Source organism: Musca vetustissima, unplaced genomic scaffold (assembly GCF_032173495.1).
Source record: "Musca vetustissima isolate MV318-11 ecotype Yass unplaced genomic scaffold, APGP_CSIRO_Mvet_v1 utg47938, whole genome shotgun sequence".
Lineage (NCBI taxonomy): Eukaryota > Metazoa > Arthropoda > Insecta > Diptera > Muscidae > Musca > Musca vetustissima.
The window spans coordinates 32,797-59,884 of record NW_026873674.1 but is presented as its reverse complement, the minus strand read 5'-3'; the positions used below and the strand labels follow the sequence as shown (position 1 = coordinate 59,884).

At 33.5% G+C, this 27,088-nt stretch overlaps 1 protein-coding gene across 1 annotated transcript; it reads left to right on the top strand.

Annotated features, from left to right (window-relative positions):
* Nucleotides 1-656: 656 nt before the first annotated feature.
* LOC133327205 (probable aminopeptidase NPEPL1) lies at nucleotides 657-22,603 on the top strand. Its single transcript, XM_061535771.1, has 5 exons — nucleotides 657-1,684; nucleotides 3,605-3,761; nucleotides 4,872-5,048; nucleotides 22,151-22,261; nucleotides 22,472-22,603. Exons 1-5 carry the CDS (start codon nucleotides 657-659, stop codon nucleotides 22,601-22,603), a joined length of 1,605 nt encoding a protein of 534 aa, XP_061391755.1.
* Nucleotides 22,604-27,088: the final 4,485 nt, after the last annotated feature.

The window sequence follows — 27,088 nt, the reverse complement described above, 5'->3', positions numbered from 1 at the left end:
ATCTTTACGTATCAACTGCAAATAATGGTCAGACTGCATTTAGCTTATAATTGCAAAGCATGTCATTATGTGAACATTTGTGGCAGTACGAAAATGAAAAAAGTTTTGATATTGAGAATGAACTACCTCCAATGCCTTGCCTTCATAGAAATCTGTTTTTTTAATTTCATAAAACAATTTGAGTAAAATGACTCATATAATTTAAAAACTTTTTTCGTCATAACAAAAATTTATCGCAGAATATAAACTAATCAATAATGCTTCGATTTTTACGAGATTTTTTATTTCATCATAGTGAATGCCCGCACGCCAGCGAATAAGTAATAGTTTTTGTTTTTTACTTTTACTACGGTGGCTATAATCAATAAAAAATACTCGTATGTACTTATCTATTTGAGTTTAAAGGTATTCTGGTGATTGTTATTAATCTCGAAACGATAATTTTTGTTTAGCTAACTGAATCTAAGATAAGTCTGAAATCATAGATAATAATAAGATTAATTTGTTAATTCGCCATGTGGTTTAGTCAGGTGTAGTGCGTATTGACCGGACAAACATGTGGGAACAACGCAGGAACGAGCCAGATGTAGGAGTTTATATTAACTTTTCTATAAAACAATAATTTTATTTTCACATTTATTCTTGTTCTATTTCAGATGGCAATTGATTTAAAATTCAATGCTACGCTCACAAAAAGTGATCCTCACTTTAAACCAGTATTGATTATTGGCCAACTGAAACATTTGAACTTACTTAAGTTTTCCGATGTTGCTTGCAAGTTGGAGCCTCGTGTCACCGAAGACACATTTAATAAAGCTGTGTCCTGTTTACATCCATCGCCAACTGATAAAATATCGTTGTATTTGGACGTAGCCACTGTTGCTGCTGTGCCCCTTAAGTGTTCACGTCACAATACACCATCTCGAGCACATGCCATAACACGTTTGGTAAAGAATAACGTTCTCAATGTAAGTGAAGAAAGCATCGTCATAGTTTGTGAAAGGGCAGATCTTTTCGCTAGCGCTTGCGCCGTGGTTCGAGCTTTCTCTCTATATTCTCGTAAGACCACTAACAATGTTAGCAGTCCTTTGTATAACCGAACTGGGGATCAAGATGTACCAATGAAAAATGCCGGGGACAACTCAGTCGTTAGCATAGAATTTGTCATCATTGAAAAGGATGGATCAGTTTCGGAGACACCTTTAGATACTTCTGAAATTTGCTGTTTGGAGGTTGCTGCCAAGGGTGTACAATTAGCAGCTCGCATAGTTGATACTCCCTGCAATGAAATGAATGTTGACCATTTCGTAGAGGAGGCAGAAAAGATTGGCAGTGAACTTAATATCAAACCTTTAGTAATACGTGGCGAAGAACTACGAGAACGTGGTTTCGGTGGCATCTATGGCGTTGGAAAGGCTGCGGCTGTTCCCCCAGCATTGGTTGTGTTGTCACATGAACCAAAAGGTGCCCAAGAAACGATAGCACTCGTTGGTAAGGGTATTGTTTACGATACTGGCGGCCTAAGCATTAAAGGAAAGACTGCTATGCCTGGAATGAAACGTGATTGTGGTGGAGCAGCAGCAATTTTAGGTGCATTTTATGCGGCTGTAAAATGTGGATTTAAGGAAAATCTTCATGCTGTATTCTGCATGGCAGAGAACTCGGTTGGACCAAATGCAACAAGGTAATATTTTGTTTAAATGTATTTCCTGAATTCAGTTACTCTATTTTCTAAAAATTTTAGCGCCAAAACAAATTCGCCAAATTCTAGTCAATTCATAGTGTAGGAAAATATGTTAGTCCCGAAGGTTTAGGAGAGAGATTTTTTTTAAAAAAATAACGCTATTTAGTCAACTTTTGAAAGGGACACCTAATTAGCAATATATATGGGCACTTCGGAAATCGAAAACAATTACATTTTTCACAATTATCCCTTTATACCCCTTTTTTGTAGAACATTAGGAGTACATCAGTGGTAAAACGATTTTTTTAAATATACTTGACTTTAGACATCACTACTAATAATGGGAAAATTCTGCGAATTGTGTGAATATTTTGAATTTTTAATATTCTTTACATGAATAAGAGATACCAAGCATTATTATTGCACTTTCAAAATTTCAAAATTTGGCATATCCTTTATTTGCAAAGGATTTTTCTCGGTCACTCACGCGACGTAACTCACGCGACATTGTTGATTTTGCTGTTTTTATTTCTGCAGTGTCTGGATTTATAGTCATTAAATAAGTATTTATGCTAACAACAAGAAGAACAAATGAGGAATGTGGTCTTTCTTTGTATTTGTTGCCTTTATTTAAGCACAAGAAACAAATTCTTCGATTTTGGTTTACCTTTTTGCGGAAGTGCCCATATACAAAAAATATATATACAACTTCGTGTTAGCAAATTAAGTCTGATAAGTAATTTTCAGAAGAAAAAATAAAATTCTGTAAAAATAGAGACTTATACTTGTCCTTTAAGTGAATTTCTAACTTTTGAGTTTTTATTTCGATTTTTGTTAATTTTTATAAATAGCGGCATTTAAATTAATAATTCAAAGGAGTACGAATTAGATGTCCCTTTCAAAAGTTAAATTGTTACCTAAATACCGTTATATTTCACAAATTATTATACCCATGATTATTTTCTAATTTCACACTTAATCGTGTGTGCTAATTACGTGACCACCACTGTACGTAGCTATCGTATGAACTAGGATAAATGTTATCGGTCAAGATCTTCCTTATTCTATAACTTGGTTTGTATCCAAAAATATGGAATTTTACAAAACCCATAGGAACGCCATTTTGTTAATTTTTGTCTGATGTTAATAATCCTAGTTCATACCAGAAGTTCATTTTTGTATTCGGACATCACAAAGGTCGGAAATCATGCTCGCCGTCGAAAATACTAAATTTTCTTTAGTTTCAAAACACAACTACAAATCATGGAGGGAAGTTTATAAATAGAATCCCATTTATATGATATTTTCAATTTGTATTGAAATTGGTATATCTCTACTACATATGTCCTTGCACCGTTGTAATCAGGATCTCAAAAGCAATCCGAGACTGGGCCTTTTACTTGACTTGCTCTAAACTCTGTAAAATAATGTTTTTTATAAGCATGCATGACTTGTGTCATAATATCGAAGCTAAGCTCACATATTTAAATAAAAAAAATACTAAATTATTTTATTACTTGACCGCATATATTTTTCTAAATAAAATCTTTAATGTTTATGATGTATTGTTTCACTTCTTCCCTTTCCATGTCAATGATATCCTTTTTAATTCAAAAACAACAATCGACCCATCTTCCAACAAAATATGCGGGCTGGCAAACGAAACCTGCGATGGATAACAAACTATTTAACACAACACAATGACAATAACCATTATGTGTGGGGTATCCCCGTGTGAACGATACTTGCTCGTTGTTCGTTCTACGGTCTGCATTCTGTTCATGGACTACGCAAAATCAACCAAACGACACCAACTCTGACAAACACATGCATTGTATATACAACAATTAACATGGCAACTATGTATGTGAATATGGCAATGTAAACATAAATATTCGCACGGATGCTCGCTCATTCCAGACCCGATGATATCCACACATTATACTCCGGACGTACGGTTGAAATTAATAACACTGATGCCGAGGGTCGTTTGGTATTGTCCGATGGTGTTGCATATGCTCACAAAGATCTAAAGGCAAACATTATATTGGACATGGCAACACTAACTGGTGCACAGGTGCGTATACGTATTCAAAACAAGATATGAGGCATACGTACAGTGGAATCGCGATAACTCGTAATGTCAAAGAACAATATGAATTTATACAATTATTTATTAAAGTTTAAAATGTTAAGGAGATTGTTTAACATAACGACATATTTATACACCGGTTTCTTCAAATTGTTGGAATTCTAAGTAATTTTAGAATTGTCCTGGCTGTCATTGTACTGAAGCAACTAAAGGGCTCAAATATATTTTGAAATTTGGGTACATGAGACTATATTGATTATATAATTACGCACTAAGTTCTTGTTAGTTAAATACACCAAATGCAGTATGGCGCGGTCATAATACATCGCAGTTCATCTCCGGTTACCATTAAGTTCTTATTGGTCGCCGTTTCAATTTCATTCCGATGGAATTCTCTGTACCATAAGTATCATTAAATATTTGCATTCATTGAATGTTCAAAGCAACTGTTGATATTTATCACAACCAAATATTGACTAGTGTCCGTTTGTTGCCACTCAGACGATTTTATCGACCGTCATCATGAGAAATGTTTGAAAATAAATGAAGCATATGTTAACCAAGGTAAATATAACGCTATTGTTTTGAATATGGCAATTGTTGATTTTAAATGCCGATTGAAGGTAGACATTCAGTCTTATGTATATATCCATGTGTATGTTATAACTAAATATTCGTTTTTTAGTACCTTCGCCATAGAGTGCATATTAATTTTATTATTTCGTTTGCAATATTCGTCGAAGACCATAATGTTTATCCCTGAATTGTGTAGAATTATGATTATAATTATTGTTTTTGTATTCCATCCTCATAGATCGATATTTGACTTAACTACCCATATAACCCCGACCGAAATTAGGGACCTCAATAGGTATTGTGTGGATGGAACTATTCAAATAGTTCCCATATAAACAAAAACCTTTTCTTGCGTTCTCACACTTCAATTAAAATGAACGTTACCATACATGTGAAAGACACAGACATACTCGTGGTTTCGTTCATTGTGTGTATATGACTGCACGGTTAAATTTTAATAAATACAAATTGACTTGAATCGCTTGCATGCACTTTAACAAAATTCATTCTGTTTTGCAGGGTATTGCTACAGGAAAATATCACGGTGCCATATTGACAAATTCTGAAGAATGGGAAATTAAGTCCTTGGAAGCTGGACGTAAATCTGGAGATTTATTGGCTCCCTTAGTCTACTGCCCCGAATTGCATTTCTCTGAATTTGCATCGGCCATTGCCGACATGAAGAATTCTGTTTCGGTAAGTAGCGGTTTAAAACGACGAAGAATATTAAATTATTTATTATGGAGAAGAACTGGGAAGGAGTGATAATGTATTTACAGAAATTTAATTACCACACATGTTTATACAAGTGTTGGATTTCAGTGGAAGAGTAACGAATTCGAATAGTAAAAAATAAAACAAGCATAAACATATATTTACTAACTTTTTCCACGTGAAATATTCCAAAAAAATACACTGATTGTAATTGTGAAAAAATTTAAACGTTTAAACACATCTAATTACGATATATATTTCTGGGATTGTTCAAGGTAGATATATAAAATTGCCGCATCTGCGAATTGGGAACATTATATCTCAAAATAAATTATGAATTAAAAATAGCGTAAAAGATAAAAACGATTCGGTATTGTTAATGAAGGAATTAATTTTTGGCGATACGATGACGTGAACCCATTTCAAACACAACATAAGGTGCGAAATTACAAACAAATATTAGGTTAAGGAAAAAATCCATTATTTTTTTTGGCAGATGGCTGTACTGATAGATTTCTCGTAAAGTATCGATTAAACAATTAATACTCATTTGAAGGAGACCAGGAGCTAAAAATCGACCTTAAAACTATTTGCAATTGACCAGAAACGGCCAGAATTGGCCAACAGTAGAGGTGTCGTGTTCCACCAGGACAACGCTAGGCCACACACATCGACAGTGACTCGCCATAAACTTCGGGACCAAAACTTTCCAAGAAAGGGAAGTTTTAATGCATCCGCCGTCCGGACTTGGCACCAAGCTATTATCTTCTTTTTCTTTCATTGCAAAATTTCTTTAATGAAAAAAAATTGGAATCTAGGGAGGATAGTGAAAATCGACTACTATGAAGTTACCTTTTAGAATGGCAACAAATCATACAACAAAACGGTGCATATTTGGCCCAATTCGGTCATTTCGAAGTATGTTAAAAAATTCCTATAGTTTATATAAAAATAATGGATATCATTTTCCCCAACCTAATATTTGAAATAGGGACTTATAATTATATGGATGCGAACATAGAGAGTTTTTAAAATTTGAAAGAAAATTTGCATTCAGTTAGAATCGAAAATGCAAAACTAAACAAACTGAATTCTTCAATACTACAACTCCATAATGTAGTTCTGGATTCATTGATCTTTATTCTTATCATGCAGAACTTTACAAGATGGCCTTTCTTATTCGAAGCCAATATATTATCTTATAAAAGTATAAAAGCTCTTCTAATTTTAAGCTATTCTGGACATGACCTATATTTATGCCGTTATTTGTTTCTTAAGAATTGTTTTCTGCCATTCAAGAACAACAAATTGTTGTGACATATTCAATTCCGATCGTTCTTTTTTCATTAGATTCTGATCGATTTGATGTATTCCGAAAATCTCTGCATATTTTAAATATGGCAATATTTCTATAATGAAAACATAAACCACATAATTGAGAATAACATAAAAAAGAATCGGAAAAAATATTGTGTTTTTTGTAGACGCAGGCACGGTTAAACTGTTTGGTTTGTTGCTGTATACTAGCAACACCAACAAAGTCGTTGTGTGCATTTATCGCGATGTGATAACACACAACAGTGGGAAAGGTACGGAATTGTTTGTAAATGCCTTGTTAACTTCGAAGTAAGGCTCCAGCGAAATTCTCATACAGTTTATGTCGTTGGTCAGCTAAGTACTTCGCTTTGTTACAAGAGACATTTGGGTACGAACTGTTTTTTGTATAGAAGCAATAGCTTCTGGGGAGAATATCCCAACAAAAAACTAAGGGAACTGATGAGGATCAGTGGCGTGATCCGAAACTATAGTCTTCCCTGCATTACCCCTCGGCAAACAATGCCATACATTCCCCACTAATACAAAGTTGTTTTTTTATCAAAAACAACAAACTGGGATTCAGCCTGACTATTTTGCAAAAACAAAATACAAATGGTATCCCAAATAAACCGCCAACACTTCTGTATTACTTCTCTCAAAATATTTTAAATTTAAAGTAAAAATAAAAAAAATTGAATAAAACATTTCATAAAATTAAGTTTTTATAAATAATTAATAATTATATATATTATATAATAATTTTTATTATTGAAAAAAAGTTGTAATATTTCTTCATACATACAAATACATGCGTTTTGGAACCATCAGATTTTTTTGCGTTCAGACTAATGCAACACTAAGATTTTTAGTGTTCCGGGAAGTGGAACACTACTATTTTTAGTTTGGGATATTTTCTTTCGAATTTCATACGATTTTCGGCAAAATGCACAGGAAAATGTGCAGAAATTCTAAAAGAAATCTCAAAGAAAATCGGTCCAATTTCTAAGAAAATTTTAGAGAAATCGCAAAATTTCTAAAAAAAAATCAGAAAGCTCGAAAAAAATTCTGAAATCTTGAATGAAACGGGCCCTCCACCATAGTATGAAGCGTATATTAATTTTGTTTTTCCGTTTGTAACTCATCGAAATAATCATTTCCGACCCTATAAAGTATATATATTCTTGATCAGCGAAAAATTCTAAGACAATCTAAGGGGTTTTGAACGTAATTTTCAACCGAATTGGCTGTAATTTAGTGCTTCGAGTTCTTATTGGGTAGCAAATCTCTCCACAAAAAATATAAATATAGGTCAATTTTTTTCTGGTAGCCCCCATATAAGGGTACCCCCCAAATGTCGGTATTTTGGGGTTCTTGAGCGCGTTTTTCAACCAAATTGCAGAAATTTGGTTCATTTGGCTCTTATTGGGTGCCAAATATCTCCACCAAAAATTATAAATATAGGTCCAATTTTTCTGGTAGCCCCCATATAAGCGTACCCCCAATTTTCGCTATTTTGAGGTTCTTGAGCACGCTTTTCAATCGAATTCGCTGAAATTTGGTATTTTGTAGTCGTATATTGTAACAAATTTCCCTACAAAAAATTATTAACATGCACCCCCTTTTTGGGGCATTCCCCATTTAACCCCCTTTTTATATTAAAATAGTTATGCAATTTGTTCCGCGTTTTGGGTTTGGTTCTAAGACTCTGTTGTAATCATATCACCTACGGAGGATATCGAGATAAAAACTAGAACGTAAGGTTCGATAGTGAACTATATTTGAACTATAACCCGTATTTAGACCTAGCCCCTGTGTGGGAGGTACCAGAAGGAGTGGACCGATATTCCCCATCTTCGAACTTGAACTAAGTTTGAAAGAAATAATAAGATGGCCAAAGTTTGGATGAAATCAAAATTTTCTGAAACAAATTTGGTCCAAAGAAATATGGGGTCTAGAACCATTTTAACCGTGTCAAAGTGTATACACCCTCATTATGCATAAAGCTGAAGGTATACTTGTCCATTAAAAATGTTTGAAATTTGTTTACTCTATGTTAAAATATTTAAATTCCAGTTTCAAAGTTTTGCAATAATTTGTTGTGATAGAATTCCATATTTTATTAATTTCTCCTCCAGTTATTTGGGGTTAATTCCTTAACAGCATTATCTTTATAAACCCCGGGTCCGCAGAGACTACAGGTCTGTATAGAAACCAAAACACAGCTTTAATTAATGGGAAATGTGATGACTTTCAATGCTAAATTAAGTTTATTAATGTCGTACGAACCTTTTATGGTCAAAATTAAAAACACTCAATTATTTTTAATATTATTAAAAATAACCAATTTTTAACACAACACAAAAAATTATCTTTCAAAGAAATGTAATTTGGTTTACTTTAGACCGTTTTTGTGGAGAGATTTGAAACTGAAATTTTAATATTTTAATATGGGGTTCGATCCTATGTATATATACTACCTTAACCAATAGGGTAGTATAATACATACTGGTGTACTGTGATATGACGGCTGATACAAAATTTATCTAGCCACGAATGTACACATATATTCAGTTCTTATATGACTCTTGTGCTTCCTGTCTTAAAAAAAATGCTATACCAATATGCAATTCACAAATATTTTCACTTACAATCATCCAGCAATCCAACCAAACATTGGGTTAAATTCTACTTTAAGGAATGTTTATAAATTTTTAATTCTACCATACATATATATGGAAACAATATAATCTTTTAAAAACATTTGTCTCGTATCACTCGATTGTTTTTAACAGAAAACTCTGAAGAAGATATTCGTACTGACAATGTAGTACTGCATGGTTGACCTTGTAGTTGAGGCAATTCAGCGAAGTGCGTATTACTATAAATAATTTACAGGAAATTAATGCACACATTGCTAATAAAATTAATCAGCGTCAACCTCCTAAACGGATCTTTGTAGCTTCCGCCGCTTTGCACCGTGACTTGTAATCCTTAGCAATTCTGGTGATCTTTTGGCAACATATCGATTTTATGGACACATTTTTGTCACTACTTTCACTTTTTTCAGTTCCTATTTTAGAAAATTATGATGATTTATCCTTCAAATTAGAAGTTGCATACAATATACCCCAATGTGGCATTCTCTCCAACGCAATTTATTGTCTTAAATGCTTCAGACACCATTAACTGCTTTTGGTTGTGTTTGCCCAAAAAACCTGAATATTTTTGCCATTCACGTTGGTGTCCGTAAGGATTTTTTTGATTTGGTGTGTGTGTATGTGTCTATTTTTGCTTCATTCCGGATTGCCCATCAACTCGGACTCCATTGCAATCAACTAGGTTTCGTTGTTTTATTTTCTTTCACTGGAGCCGGTCTGAAACAACATTTCTCAGTCAGTGTATTATTATTCCGAAAATTCCCCATTTTAATTGTTCTAACGGGGAGTGCTTTTTCCGTTCAAAGAAATGATTTTTTTCGGATGTTTCCATTCAAGAAAATGTAAAGCAAATCTTGAATTAATTCTGGGAAATATTAGATTCTTATGTACTTTATGGTAAATTCAACGTTATTTAGAAGAATAATACGCCGTTTCGTTTAAATGTTAATCAAACAGAAAACAATCCAAGGAAAACATATTTAGGGTATTTAGAACGTTGAAAATTAGTAAACTACTTTGTATTGTGTATTTTAATTAGGTTGAGCACAATGGACCAAAGGTATCCGGTTGAAGCGACCGCTGCATCGCTGTAGGTTGCGCATCCTGCATATTCTTATATTTATTACTAACATATGCCGCAACTTCGTTAGCGAATGTAGGAAACATTTAATAATGTATTAACATATTATTTTATTTTTAGATAGAACTGCATATGGCCGAAAAAAACAATTCACACATTTATATCGACCATAAATTAAATTTGAGTATCATTTAGTACCAAATTTCATGATTCGGTTCACCCAAATCCAAATTTTAACAAATTTTCATTTAGAACACATTATTTCCATAAGTACCCTCCTCAACAAATGATTCCGAATTCAAATTTCAGGATTCCAACTCTACTAATTCACCCACAATTGAAATTGTACCGAATTTAGTAGTAGAATTTCCAAAACTTCCTACTTAACCCAAACCTACACCCCGACAGTGATTTTAAATTCAAGTTTCAGGATTCCAACTCCATAGGTTCACCCACAATTCAAATTGTATCAAATTTAGTACACAGTAGTATGAATTTCCAAAATATAAGTTTCAGGATTCCACTTCTATCGGTCCATCCACAATTCAAATTATACCAAATTTTGTACACAGCAGTGCCAAAATTCACCCACCACTATTGGTTCACCCATACCTCAAATTCTACCAAATTTAGTACATAGTTGTACCAATTTCCAAAACTTCCTACATACCCCAACCCTACACCCCCACAGTGATCATAAATCGAGGTTTCAGGATTCCAACTTTATCGGTTGATCCACAATCAAAATTGTACCAAATTTAGTACACAGTAGTACGAATTTCCAAAATTTCCTGCTTAACCCAAACCAACACCCCACAGTGATCCTAAATCTAAGTTTCAGGTTCTACCGGTTCACCCACAATTCAATTTGTACCAAATTTAGTACACAGTAGTACGAATTTCTAAAACCTCCTTCCTAACCTTAGTATCCAAATTTAGTTCCACATATCAATCACAATTAAAATTGTACCAAATTTAGTACACAGTAGTACGAATTTCCAAAACTTCCTACATACCCCAATTCTACACCACCACAGTGATCCTAAATCAAAATTAGAGGATTCCAACTCTATTACCCACAATTCAAATTGTACCAAATTTAGTACACAGTAGTACCAATTTCCAAAACTTCCTACATACCCCGATCCTACACCCCCACAATGATACTAAATTCAAGCTTTAGGATTCCAACTCTTTGGTTCACCCACAATTCAAATTGTACTAAATTTAGTACATAGTAGTACCAATTTCCAAATCTTCCTACATACCCCAATCCTACACCACCACAGTGTTCATAACTCAAAAGTTCAAGATTCCAACTCTTTCGGTTCACCCAGAAAATCAAATCGTACTAAATTTAGTACATAGTAGTACACATTTCCAAACCCTCCTACATACCCCAATCCTACACCTCCACAGTGATCCTAAATCAAAATTTCAGGATTCCAACTCTATCGCTTCACCCACAATTTAAATTGTACCAAATTTAGTACACTTAGTACAAATTTCTAAAACTTCCTACATATCTCAATCTTACACCTCAACAGTGATCCCAAATCCAAGTTTCATGATTCCAACTCTATCGGTTCACTCACAATTCAAATTGTACCAAATTTAGTACACATTAGTACAAATTTCTAAAACTTCCTACATATCTCAATCTTACACCTCAACAGTGATCCTGGCTCCAAATTTCATGATTCTAGCTCCATTCGTTCACCTAAAGTTCAAATTGTACCAAATTTAGTACCATTTAGTACCCATAAGTATTATTTTCGTAAACTGAATCTTGACCCCAATCCCACACTCCTACAGTGAACCTGACTCCAAATTTTATTGTTCCCGCTCTATAGGATCACCCAAATCCAAACTGTCCCGATTATAGTACGATTTAGTACTTTTCGTACACATAAGTAACAAATTTCCAAAACTACGTTCACATCCCAATCCTACACTCCGACGGTAATTTTAATTTCAAATTTCAGGATTCCACCTCGATTTGTACCTCCAAATCAAATTTGTACCAAATATAGTACCATATAGTACTTTTCGTACACATGAGTACATGCTTTCCAAACTCTCCTCATATCGACCCTAATTCTCAACCTTAATTTGCATTCCAAATTTCAAGTTTTTAGCTCAATCCATTCAAATGCTACGAAATTGTACCAAATTTAGTACATTTCAGTACTTTTCTGATACTTATAGTTCGAATTTCCAAAAAGTCCTTTGCTACATCTATTCTACACTCCATCAGTGACCCTCAATCCAAATTTCAGATTTCTAGCTCAACTGGTTCGCCAAATACAAATGATACCATATTTAGTACTTTTTAGTACTTTTCGTACGGTTCTAGTACGAATTTCCAAAAACCCAGCCTTATCTGTCACCTTTGGACTAAGAGTGACACTCACCCAAAATTTCAAGATTCTAGCTTCAGCCGTTTCGCCTGGGCGTTGATGAATCGTTAAATCAGTCAGCCAGTCAATCACTTTACTCTTTTATTAGTATAGATTAAATTTGTACCACATATAGTACCATATAGCACTTTTCGTACACATGAGTAAGCGCATTCAAAACCATCTCCTTAAATGAACTGTACATCTCAACCTTAATTCACACTCCAAATTTCAAGTTTTTAACGCTATCCTTTCACATGCTACAGAATTGTACCAAATTTAGTACATTTTCGTACTTTTTGGATAGTTATAGTTCGAATTTCCAAAAACCCTTTGGTACATCTATCCTACACTCCATCAACGACCACCAAAGCAAATTTCAGAGTTCTAGCTCCACCGGTTCGCCAAATACAAATGGTATCACATTTAGTACTTTTTGTACTTTTCGTACGTTATAGTACGAATTTCAAAAATCCAGCCTTATCTGTCACATTTGGACCAAGAGTGACCCTCACCCAAAATTTCAAGATTCTAGCTTCAGCCGTATCGTCTGGGCGTTGATGAATCGTTAAATCAGTCAGTCAGTCAGTTAGTCAGTCAGTCAATCACTTTACTCTTTTATTAGTATAGATAATTGGACGTTCTACTTTCTTAACTTTTAAACAAGTATGATAACAAATCTTACTTGTTTAAAAGATAAGAAATCGTTTTTTATTCTGAAACTGAAAAAACATATTTTGTAATAATATCCAATAGAACTTTTGAACACAAATTCCAAACCATTCAATATAAATAAAAATTAACATTTGTTTTTATTTCGAACCAATAAACCTGTTTGTTCGATTTCTTTTAATATTTGTATATACTGATAATTTTTGTTTACTGCTTCTCGGAAATAAGCATTTACTGGCTGCATCGTTTTCGTTTAAGCGTACTTTTGTTTGTTTGTGTTTTTTGTTTTGTTACTTTAATGATGCCGTTCTTCCTTCTTTCCACACTATCCTCGACTCTCCGTTTCATGGCATGAAAATCATAAAAGCAATTTGAAGTTTCATTTTTATGACTTATGCAGGTCGTTGGAATGTTTACTTCTTTGTTTCCCTTGGTGGTGGTGGTGTTGTTGATGTTTTTGTTTGAGTTTACCCTAATCTCAGTATTATCCAGAGTTTCTTGTTGCTACATTTCGAACTGATAATATTTGGATTGTCTCGCAGCAATTTTCTCATCACAAAAAAGTGTTGTTGTTTTTCGTTTTTCTTATTCCGTAATCTTATTTCGTTTTATAGCTTTTGAAAATATTAACCTACAGTAGGCTTCGAAAATATTTTAGAAAATAGAGAAGCTTTCTCGGTTTCAAAAATTGTAATTTTGTTTTTTCTTATTTTTATTGAATACGAACATACACTAATTCAAGAATGTTGCTTTAACATTTCAAATGGAAATCTCAACAACTGTGGAAGATATAGCCGATTTATTGTGTTTATTATGTTATGCCATCGGTCAAGATCTTCCTTATTTTCTAAAATGGTTTGTGGTCCGATGTTAATAATCCTAGTTCATACCAGATCCAAACATGCACATTTCGAATGTAGTTGGAATTTTTGGAAGGTTCCAATGATCCGAAATCATGCCCTTCGTCGTAGGACACTGAAAGAGTTAATCAATGATTTATATTATAACGTGATAACCTCCATTAATTGGCTGTCCCGATACTGTCATCTATCGGCAGCTGACATGAAAAAGTGTCTTCACAATTTTTATGTGAAATTTAAAACACATTAAAAGAATTTTATGACTTTGGTTGGTTGTTAGGTTTGTTTACTAGCGTCTTTTGCAACCGAAATGTGTTGTGTCATCGGTTCGTCTTTACTTTTTTGCAATGGACAGAACAAACAGCTTCGGTACATCCATCTGTGTTCGGTACATCCATCTAACTTTGTCTGTGCGAAATTAAAGATGACCTTTTGTCAAGGGTATTATCGTTATTGTGCAGGATCTAATTAAATCGGAGATATAAAATGTCCATTAATTATTAAATTGTAATTTTATGTTTCATTTTTTGTGTGCTGTGAGCCCCTTTGAGAAATTCAATTTCCTTCGTCGTTTCCTCTTCAAGTAGGCTCGACAATAAAAAGATTGTGATTTATATAACTTTTTAAATCAGTTTAAAATTAATTATACTTTTAGATAATTGTGTGGAGAAATGCGAAAGATTAGAGATTATTCAAGTGTTTTCGTAAATGTACGAGATTCATTTTTTTAAAAAAATCTTGTTGAACACAAGCAACTTTCACAAATTCCATAATAAATGAATGAAAAATAAGCTGTCGGATCAACATATGGGCTTTTTGAGTAAATCAACATCTGAAGGGGAATTTTGGCAAGATAGAAAGATAAAGACGAATTCGTCTTGCTTGTATATATCGTATGGGCCCCCTTTTTCCAGATCACAGAGGAATGCATCGAAAGCAAATGACAAATAAAACCACAAGAAAGGCTTCTTTAAGTTCGGCCACGAAGAATGCTTTATGTCCTCAAATCGATCGGAAAAATGCGCCTAGGACCGAGGACCCCGAAAGGAAATAAATTAACCGATATATCCCATATATCCCTATATTTTTATTCAGAATAATGTTTAATAACGGTATATACATTTTGATACGACAAAAGTCGATACACGGCCTATAGATCTCTAGTGTCTTTCCGATTTTATCTAAACTTAGTACAACCCAATATGTTTACGAAACTTACATATATCATGTAAATGTGGTACATCGATCCACTCGTTTAAATTTATTTTATAAAACTGAGTATTTTAAAATGGAATACTTCGACCTACTCCTTCTGGTTCATGTTTACTGACTTGGAAGACTTGACTAAGATAACACAAATTTCTGGATAAATCTATACTACACATATAATGGGGTGAGTGTATATTTCTGTCGGGAATGCCGATTTATATATATATATATATATATTTTTGTTGCTCAGATTTATTACCTTATGATTACTTATAATTTACGAATGATACGGAATTATGATATTCTTTAAGAATTTACCAATTGTTTTTACAAAACAAAAACAAACATTTCACACAATCGTACATAAATGTCTCAATGGTCATGTGTTCCATTAAATTACTTCATCGTTGGACATGAAACGTCTCGTTCTGTCCAATAGATCTGCGAGATGATGTTTCCCTATTTAACTACGGATAAAAAGAAATTCCGAAACAAAAAAATGCTGGCGTAGATGCAAATTCTGGCGATGGTTGAACTTTGCCGAACCTACAACTTTCATGTACAGCCACCTACAAGCATACGCCCACACCAGCAATTCACTTTGCTTCGAATAGAGTGAAGAACATTAACGGTACGTGAACACGTACAATATTGGTTTACTGGACTTTGATGACGTCGTATGGATGGTTGGTTAGTTGGTTGGTCGTATGGTTGGGTGCTTCTGTCTGGTGGCGGTGGTGGTGGATATAGTCGCTTTCTTCATGGGATTCGCTTGGATTGTTTCCAGTTGGCTGGTGGCCTTTGATTGGTAGTTTTTGAATGTTTCTGTCCACTTCCTTTTGTCCATTACAGGTGTTTTTTTTCTCTCCCACGAGTAGCAGTATGCTATAGCCATTCTTTACATTGTAAATCGCTTGTAGTTTAATACGCATCACAAATTGTCCATGGTTGTTAGGATGGGATGCCAAGGACATTGTTCTTTGGTAATATCGGCAGGTAGTAGTAAGTTCTATGAATATCGGGGGTGGCTAAAAGCGATGGCAGTTCATTTAATTTGCCTAGTTTCACTGATGGACACTATTGTGTTTGTTAAACATTCTGATTGGAATTCTTCTTTTCTTGTTGGCAGTTTTTCAGCTGCTAGTTCGTTGTATTCTTTTCTATTCTTGTTTGCAATATCCGTTACCAATGGATAATATTTAATTCTCAGTATATTGAAAAAATAAAAAGTAAAATTTGTCCACTATTCTATTTAATTGGCTAACCTCGTCCGCAACTATGCTAAGTTTTTCGTTGGATCCTTGAGACTACATGCCGTCGATGGTAAGGATAAGGAAATCACATCTTGGTCCACATTTCTATCACGATAAGAAAATACAACCTATACCATAAGACCTTTGACACCGAAATTACAATTGCACCTAACTATATTATTCGTATATCGTGTCTGCATTAACTTTTAACTATAATATTTGGTTCTTTAGATTAGGTAGAAAATCATAGAATACATAGAAAACCACGTCCTCTGGGCTGTGAACAAAACTAACCAATAATACATGCATACATACAAGGTCATATCATAGTTTCCCCTTTTAGATTCACTCACAGTATGTTTGAAAACCGTTGGAGGCCAATGGTAATAGTTTTGTTCATGTGTAAATCCATTCCTGCTTGTTGAAGTTACTTCATTTTATTTACTTCGTCATATGGTTTTCAAAATACTGTTAAGTATGAACCGGAACCGTTGGATACTGTAGTTTATGAACATGGATTTTATTGTGATGAATAATACATGTTCCACTAAAAAATAAAGCTCGATAATGGGCTATATCGGTCCACGTTTAGGCAGAGCCCCCATATAACAATACAAAATTTTCGGTATTTTGATGATTTGGACTAATTTTTTCAACAGGTTTGGTATGTTAAATTCTTAATGTGAATCAAATCTCTTTAGTGTAGCCCCCATTAAAGGTACCGCCGATTGCCGAAAATTTGTAATATTGGCCAATTTTTGGCTCATCCTAAATTTTGATATATTTTTGCTTTGAACACATTTTACAACAAATTTGGTTGTAATTCGATATTTTGTAATTTGGTATTTTGGGTTCTCATTTAATATCGCATATCCGTACCAAATATGATTAATATTGACCCAAGTTTCAGGTTAGCCCCATATAACAGTACCTTCCATTATTCGGTATTTTGGGGACCCCAGTCATGGCGTACAAAAGCTTGTACTAAAGTAATCAGCAACTAAGACCAGGAAGAACCACATCCGTACAAACAAATAATAGAGAATATATCCGATTTTAAGATTTGCTTCGTATGCGTTGAGATTCACAATAATCGCGTGGAAAATTGTCTGTATAAGGTCCACTTTTTGGTATATCCCCTATAATATAGTCCCGCCCATTATTCATTACATCAGATGTCTCGACAGTATAATATAGTTCCTCGTGGAGTGTGTAACTTCATTGCAAATAAATGTCAATACCATATTGGAAATTTTTCGAAATTGTTGTCATCAATAGTGGCTGCAATTTATTATCTTTGGTCTTCAATAGTTTGCAAGATATCATCGGAACATATTGTTTGCATAGGTTCGCGTATGTGTGATATCGTCTATAAAAAGAGTTCCATGTGGGGTTCCAATTTGCATTTCAAGTAATTGTCAGTATAGCTGTGGTGGAGGGTATCTAAAGTTACTTAACGCTTTTTTCACTTGTTTAATATTACACTACTAGGACTAAAAATGCCAGTACCTGATCGCAGGTCGAAATTTAATTTATGTTATTCTCCACCACCGAGCACATACCCTGATGATTTTGCTTAAAGATTTGTAAAACTAGGGCGATTAGAATCAGGGCGTTTCTGTGCATAATTCATTCAATACAATTTTTTTTTAGCTATTTGATGATATATCTTATATAACTAGAAGTAATATCTGTGACATTGGACGCAGTGTTTAATTGCAATGCCAAATTAATAAGGATACGATATTTTCACAAACCCCTGTCCCTCTATCATATTTTGATGATTTTTTTATCTTTTATTAGAACAATATTATATAAAAACATCACGCCTGAAATCATTTGGGCATTTCTTTATGCGAATTTATAAGAATTGTTGACAAATGCTTAAGTCATTGAATATCATTTCAAGACTGATTTGGCGTGACCTTTTTAATATAAAAAAATCTTATTTTAGTCATTAATCGGCAAAAGTTCATCCATTCCTGCTACAGCAAATCATTTGTGTAAAAAAGTTATAACCAAAAGTCGGAACCATTCTAATATATCCAGGAATGTTCTTTCGTTCTTCTTCTTCCCTATCATTCGTTGTACGGACGTAATGTTAATTTCGTGTTGCATGCACCTGTAGATTGTTAGCCGAGAGTAATTGTGTTTTGTATGTTTCGTTGTTCGTTTGTTAGTATTCATGTGAAATGAAAGAATTATTACAAAAAAAAAAAAACACCACACACACAGTGTGTATAACCGCAAACACGTTACACCAACAAGACTACTAAACATATTGCAAATAACAACAAAAATAACCACAATGGAGTGGGCGTTGTAGGGATAGGAGTAACAACTTAAGCTTGTTTTTTTGTCTTTTTGTTATTGTTGGAGTTATTGTATCAGAAACAAACAATGAAGAAAATACTTACTTTCACATCCTGGTAGGTGTGCTTTTGTTGTAGTCCTTCAGCGACAATCCCCTGGTTTAGTATGCTGTTATTTATATGAATATTTATGTAGGTGTGTGTATGTGTGTTGTGTATTCATATAGGTCGTTTGTTTTTGTTCTCGTCCTTTTTTTCACATATCGTATAACGGAAATGTAACAATACCGTTTTCCTCCTTTAGATTCGACGGAGCGAAGGAAACGGAAATTGTTTTCTTCGAGTAATGTTTATGTTTATTATTTAGATAAATATTTAATAAAAATTATGTTCTGTTTTTCTTGTTTCCTTCATTTCTGAAAGGTTCTGGTTTTTTACAGCGTTCAGTGGATGCTAAAGGAAATTTTTAAAACTTGGTAAAATTTTTGTGTTAGTTGGATATAGAGGGGTGTGTTGGAATTACGAGTGTTTTTAATTTGTTAAGTATTATTTGTTTGTTTGCTAAAAATATCTGTTGTTAAACCCTGTTTTAGTTCTTCTAGATTAATTCTTCTTGGCAATGTGACAGGCAAATATTCCAATATATGCAATATTATAAAAACCGAATTCTGAAATGAAATTTGTATACCCTCAGTCTTATGGCAAAGTTCGAAGATGGAGAATATCGTTCCACTCTTTCTAGTAACTCCCCCACAAAATGGCCAAAATTGTACAATCAATTAATTTTGTAATATCATGCGATAATTATTTGAAACAAACATTGTACTAAGCCCAGATCGAGTAGGAAGATGGAAATGGGAACATGGAATGTTCGATTTGAACCAAATCTTGTACAACCTATTATCTTTAGCAAGCCTAAATGAAGTCCGAAGATGGGACCCATAGATCCATTTATTCTGTTACCTCAGCCAAATGGTCAAAATTTCCAATATTTATAAATACACTATTGGGCGATTCTATTATCTTTACAAATTAATTAAAAATACAAATTAAAAAAAAAAATTGCCACTCCGTTAGTGTATTGAAAAATGACAACAACATTGGACACATTAAATTTACAATGCATATTTTAATTTATGACATTTGGTCAAATCATTGTATCACAAATACACAAACGCCTCCTCTCATGCACATCACACACACATGCGTACGAAAATGACTTCGACTGATTTGTGTGAAATCGTATTTGTGAAAATTGCATTTGTTGAGGATAATTTCATTGGAGGACAAAACTGTGTGATGGAGGGAGGGTGTTCGGTGGACGATCGACGACGGAATACTATCACGTTGCCCCAATCAATTATGTTGACAAACATTTCTGTTGACATATTTCAAAATTACCAAACATAAATTGGTTGCTAACTAAATAATATTTTGACATTTTGTATACAAATTGCCTGACAGGCTGTTTGTTGCCGTGTGCGTTTGTGTCTGTGTTTTATTAGCATTTGCGATTCATATCGAAGTGTGTGAGATATCTAAAACAGATAGCGAGATTAATATATATTTGAACGAGATGTATGGATAGAGATAACATATCATTGATTGGATATACAGTGAGTGTAAAAAGTATTTTGCCTCAATAAAAATTTGAAAAAATTCCAATATATACGTCTGAAGCCAACAAACTAAAGATGTAAAATGACTTATGTATGATGGGGTATATTTGTGGACATATTTAGATCGTATTTCAGCAAGAATCACAGCGAAAGACCTATTGGTCTCGACGATATCGGCCGAAATATATAATAACCCAAAAATGTTTATCACAAAAAAGTATTTTGCTTTTTATTATAATTTTAGAAAAAATTGTTACATTGAACACGTTTGGTCTTTTTATAGTTACAATTGCGGTTAACCACATACTATAAGCGATTTGACCACGATTCCATTACATCACGGCATTTTTTCGTGGGTATTTTCTCACATTTACATTCAATACACTCTCCATCAGTATTTCATTTAATATTTGGTATTTTCTCGTCCTAATCTTAAGATGAGAGTATTAAACATAGCCATTGCGGCTTCAAAACATCCCAAATATGTTTAGAATAATAAAGAAGAGGTTTTGCCAAATATAACGCGAGGACAGAACCTTAAAAACTATAAAAACCAAAATCCAACAAACAAATTATTTAAAAAAATTCGCGAAACCCAATTTTTCTGACTTCGAAATTTGTATGGTCCAGTAATATTGATCTAGGAACCAATATATGCAATAGAAATACCAATAAGGGGGTCAGATTCAAAGATATGGACAGTTCTAAAACGATAGTAATAAACAACAATACATGAAGTTGGGAGAAAACATCATTATTCGTCAAATCCTATTGTCTTTTGAAAAACTGTGGTTGCTGGTAGCGAATACGCATTCTATATTTTATCTCCGATTAACACCATCAGTTGCGAATAAAATGCAGTAGGGAATAAACGGGTCGATGTATTCATTTTCGAAATAAGATGTATTTCTATTGCCAGAAAACCGTCCATATATTTTGTAAAACCTCCTTTTTATTATTCTTAACATATTTGGAATGTTTTGAAGCCGCGACGACTATATTTAATTCTCTGATTTTGAGATTAGGACGAGAAATTACCAAATATTAAATGAAATATTGCTGGAGAGTGTATTGAACGTAAATATAAGAAAATACTCGCGAAAATATGCCGTGGTTTATTAGAATCGTTGCCAAATCACTTATAGTATGTCGTTACCCGCAATGGTAACTATAAAAAGACCAAACGTGTCCTATATAAAATTTTTTTCTAAAATAATAATAAAAAGCAAAATACTTTTTTGTGATAAACATTTTTGGGTTGTTATATATTTCAGCCGATATCTTCGAGACCAATAGGTCTTTCGCTGTGATTCTTGCAGAAATACGATCTAAATATGTCCACAAACGTACTCAATCATATATAATTCATTTTACATCTTTAGTTTGCTGGCTTTAGGCGTATATATTGTAAAATGTTCATATTTTTATTGAGGCAAAATACTTATTACACTCACTGCATGTACGTACTTATATACAAATTGTATTCGAATTAAACGTTCGGAAAAATTATACGAGCTTTTAAAAAAGTATAATAGTTTGAATTTTTCTATATCATTTCTATATACACCAACATTAGAGCTGTTAAGCTATATTGTGGACTATAGAAAAAAACTTAAATATGTTAATAAATACCAACATAACATTCTCCATTCTACCCAAAATATAATTCTTCTATTAAGTTGTATTTCTTTTCTTACAATTACAGGATCGCAGCAATGCTCAATCTTCATGTGCTGGGTTGTTCGTAGGTGCTAACTTGGGATTCGACTATCCAGGTATTTGGATGCACGTTGATATGGCTACTCCTGTTCATTGTGTAAGTAGTACAGAGTGGAAAATGATAGTTATTTTAAATTTTATTAATATCCCAGCCCGTTTAAGTCCATTCAAACAGGACGTTGTTGCCATCCGCCAATGAAATTTCGATTTAACTTTAGCTGGCAAAAAATTTGGAACGAATATCAAAGGACGAGAAATATTATTACTTTAATGTTTTTTTTTCGCGTTTTTTTTTATTTATTTTTAGGGTGAACGTGCCACTGGTTATGGTGTAGCATTGTTGCTTACCTTGTTCGGTAACCACACCAATTGCAAAATGTTGCAATCGATTGCATGCAGCGACTCTGAACCACCATCGAAGCGCATTTGTCGCGACTAAAACAGAATGACTGAGACACTGCCATTGTGCGGCCATTATCGTTTCCCAGAACACTCTTCAACGTTATTAGTTTTCGTTTATTATTGATTTTAATATTGTTCATTTTCAAAATAATAATTTCGAGTAACATTAAATGTAATCCGTAATACGTTTCATTTGTATTATCCTAAATATAAAATACTTAAACCTTTTTTTGTGAAAATAAATGAAATAAATGAATTTAAAAAATAATAACAATTTGAATAGAATTTATTGAATAGAAATGAAATATTTAACTATGAATTTTGGGATTTTTTTTGGATATGGAAAATATACCAAACGGGATAAGCTTGAGCGATTCTTACAACATGTATAAAACGAACTATGCGAAGTGTTCCCTCAGGCCCCAATAAATTTGAATCGCTATCTCTACTTTTATAACGAACTACGAAAATTCTGATAGTTTTAAATATGTTATAACTTAGAATCTATTTGTTCCGTGATATTTCTTCAATTTAATTACAAATGTATAATGAATTCTTTGTTGGCTAATTATTTACATACTAAATCTATAGAAACGCCATAAAGTTGAACAGTTCGACAAATTTTCCTGCTCCTCCTATAACGAGCTAAATTGGCCCGTCTCATTGAGGTCGACTGTACTAGAAATTACAAACACTTAAAAAATATACATGTTGACTTTAATAGTTGCAGTTAATGTACCGTTTAGACAATTGAGTAGTAACAAAGAAAAATATAACATACAAATTCACGTGCAACGACGTTTGCGAAACGGTCCTACTGATTATTTTAATAAAATGTTAAATTTACATTTGTACATCTATTTGTTATTGCTGTAACTGGAAGGGGAGGAGACTTGCCCAACGACATTGTACTAGGCGGTGGTAACTACAATATGGTTAAATGAAATAAAGCTACCCCTTTCAAACAATTAACCAGTAAGGAAAGTAGTAAAGTCGGACGGGGCATTTTTAAAGGACCAGCAAAATGAAATTGGATCTATAAACATATCTTTCTGCAACCTATACTAATTTCTTGCATTTGGTCAGATAAAGAAGCTATTTCTAAATCTGAACCGATTTCAACGATTGCAGGAAATTTAGCACACATCATCCTAGGCCTAATTCATTACGCTGTGCCAAATTTCGTGCAAACCGAAAGATTTTAAGGGACTTTGGTACACCATTTACATAAATCGGACGAAAATATATATGGGAGCTGTATCTAAATCTGAACCGATTTTCACCAAACTCAGCACACATCATTCTGCGCTCTTCCAAATTTCGTGCAAATCGAATGATATATAGGGACTTTGGTGGACCATTTACATAAAATCGGACGAAAATATATAGGGGAGCTATATCTAAATCTGAACCGATTTTCAGGAAACTTAACACACATCATTCTATACTTTATTCATTACGCTGTGCCAATTTTCGCAAATCGAAAGATATATAACGACTTTGGTGCACCATTTACCTAAAATCGGACGAAACTCTATATGGGAGCTATATCTAAATCTCAAGCGATTTTCATGAAACTCAGCACACATCATTCTAGGCCTAATTCATTACGCTGTGCCAAAATTAAATCGGACGAAAATATATATGGGAGCTATATCTAAATCTGAACCGATTTTTCCCAATTTCAATAGGGTTCGTCCTTGGGCCAAGTAAGTGACCTGTGCCAAATTTCATCAAAATCGGATCTTAAATGCGACCTGTACTTTGTTCACAAAAATACATGGACGGACGGACAGACAGATGGACATGCGTAAATCGACTGAGAAAGTAATTCTATGCATATTATCAAAAGGAACCATGTGTCTATCTCGTTTCCTTTTGCCTGTTACAAACATATGCACAGAGACATAATACCCTGTACCACAGTGTGGTGAAGGGTATAAAAATAGAATAAAAAAAATTATGCCCATTAAGGATGGAGACTGTATTTAGAATTTTAATGAAATATATACAAAAAAGGTTATTTAGTTAAGTTGTTCGCAAAATATTAATGAAGCTTCTAAATACAGAAATTCTAATGCCGAACCCTTATGATAAATTACAGCTGATTAATTCGAAATGCGGAAGAAACCGAAAAATATCCCGAAACATCTTTAAAGGCAATTTAGCGTGCACCCAAAGAACAAATGTGGCTACCTGCTTAAGAAATTTACAAGATTTTACATTTTTGATCCTTTGTGGTGGGTTCCATTTTTTGAACATCTAAGTCACTTTATATTGGATTTACAAAATTCCAAAATAATGACGCGTTGTCGGTGAGGTTCCAGACGAATTAGACCGATGGGTCTCATCTTGGCACATATAGAACAAGTTTGGCATCCATCCATTTCCATAATGTATTTAAAATTTTTCAAAATTGTTACACTTTGTGTAGGGAGAAACATTACAATGTGCAAAGTTTGGATGAAATTGCTTCTAAGCATTAGATGATTGATGTTTGGAAGACATATTACGAGGAGCAAAATATGTATGAAATCGATTACTGCCTTCGTGCGCACCAACCAGCCAGACAGTGGATGAACCCAAATTATGTGAAACGGATTCGGACGGATGTAAAGAAAGAACCCGTAGCAAAGGGTATAAAAATTGTAAATCTTTTCAATATAAATGAAAATCAAATTTTTATCGCATCTGTGATGACGTTTAGTTGTGAAATAAAAAAAATACAAGGAAATGTTTTGATTGTAAAGTTGTATATATTTTTTTAAATGTAAAAAAGCAAAAACGTGGTTCGGTTCGATCGGAACGAACTTTGTATACCCTCTAGCATGTCTAATCGGTCGGGACCGTAATATTCTCTGAAAAGGTTAAATACCGATTTACAGACATTCAGTGACATTTATATGAAATTTTCGGGTTTTTAGAAGGGGGCTCAGAAGATCTTAGTTGTATGCTGTAGCAATAATTTAAAAGGCTTGAAAACTATACAGTATTTTCAACATGAGTCCACATGCATTCCAATTTCTGAATATCCTCTACCATTTACGACGGAAGTTGAAAAACTTGCAAAAATGATCGATTTGTCATTATTTTACCACATCTTCGAATATCTTTGTAATTGACACTGAATGTGAATTTCTCAATGCATTTTCTTGCCATTAAAAAGAAAACAATAATTTCTTCAATTTCAATAGTTTCTCGTCATAAAATTTACATATTTTCATGTTGAGATTTACCAAAGAATAAAAAAAATTTCGAACGCTATGATTTTACTTCCTCTTAACTCCTGAAGTTATTATTCGAATCGTTTTCCTATTATTTTCGGTTGTTTTGTTCATTCGTTGTATGAGTATTGGGAGGTGGTGGTGGAACTTTTGCAATTATGATTTCGGGATCTCTGGTGTTATTCAGGGCACAATGCCGTCATCCATACTGGCTGGCTGGGGGCTAACTAGGTGGCTGGTATTTATGTAAGCATTTCGAACTTACAGATTGGCAAGAGTATTTATTCAGTGATGCCGCTAAATGCAGTTTTTGTCGTTACCGCCTCCTTGCCTTGACTTGCTTTGCCGAGCAAAAGTTTTAATTATTTTGTTTTTGCTGTTTTGTTTGTCTCCAACAGCTGCGGAGCAGAGGAATCGCAGTAATAGTTGTATCTTCCATCAGCAGCTTGTTTACACTCTCGGTTTAATTTTTCGTTTCGTGATTTTCCCTTATTAAAATTTACAAATGATTTGGTTTTTGTGGTGGCATTATTTGTTGAACTTTTTATCGAGTTGCTTAGGCATTTCACCCTACCTACAGTTATTCGTAAATAGTCAATGAGTTAAACAATATTGCTAAGGGTTTTAATGGGAATATTCATAAGGGAATATATATATATATATACAACTCCACAACTGATTCGAAGTCAGGACATTTTCTCAAAATGTGTACCAAAAGTCATTGATGTAGTACAAAAAAGTTGTTTTTAATGGAATATTAAAAAATATTAAAAAAATTGCCCAAATATGTATATTTGTATAGCTATAGTTGTAATAGTCAAAATAAAAAACTCTATAAATTAGAAAGGTTTGAAAATTATTAGTGATTTGTGGAACAGAAATTGTTCATTTGATTTTAAATGGAATTTCATCAATGTTCGATAACTATTTTGCTGACACCCACACATGTACATGCATACACATACAATGATGATAACAGTTTGGCCTATGAATATTGCTTATATACTAGCTAACAAGTAAAATTTATTTTTGAGTTTTTTTCGAAATTCGGAATTCTTTCTGATTCCAAACAAAAAATTCCACGGAAACATTCGAGTTATCACATGAATTCAGAAGAACCATTTTGGGATATTCGGAGGGAAATTTCGATTCCAATTATATTTTTAATTATAATGGCCATGACATACAGAAGGTAGTCTCATTTGAGAATTTTATGATGGCAATCCTTTTTAATTTGGAAATCATCTATCAATTTGAAATAATATGAAAAATTGATTCCTTAAATTTTCAGGGTCGTA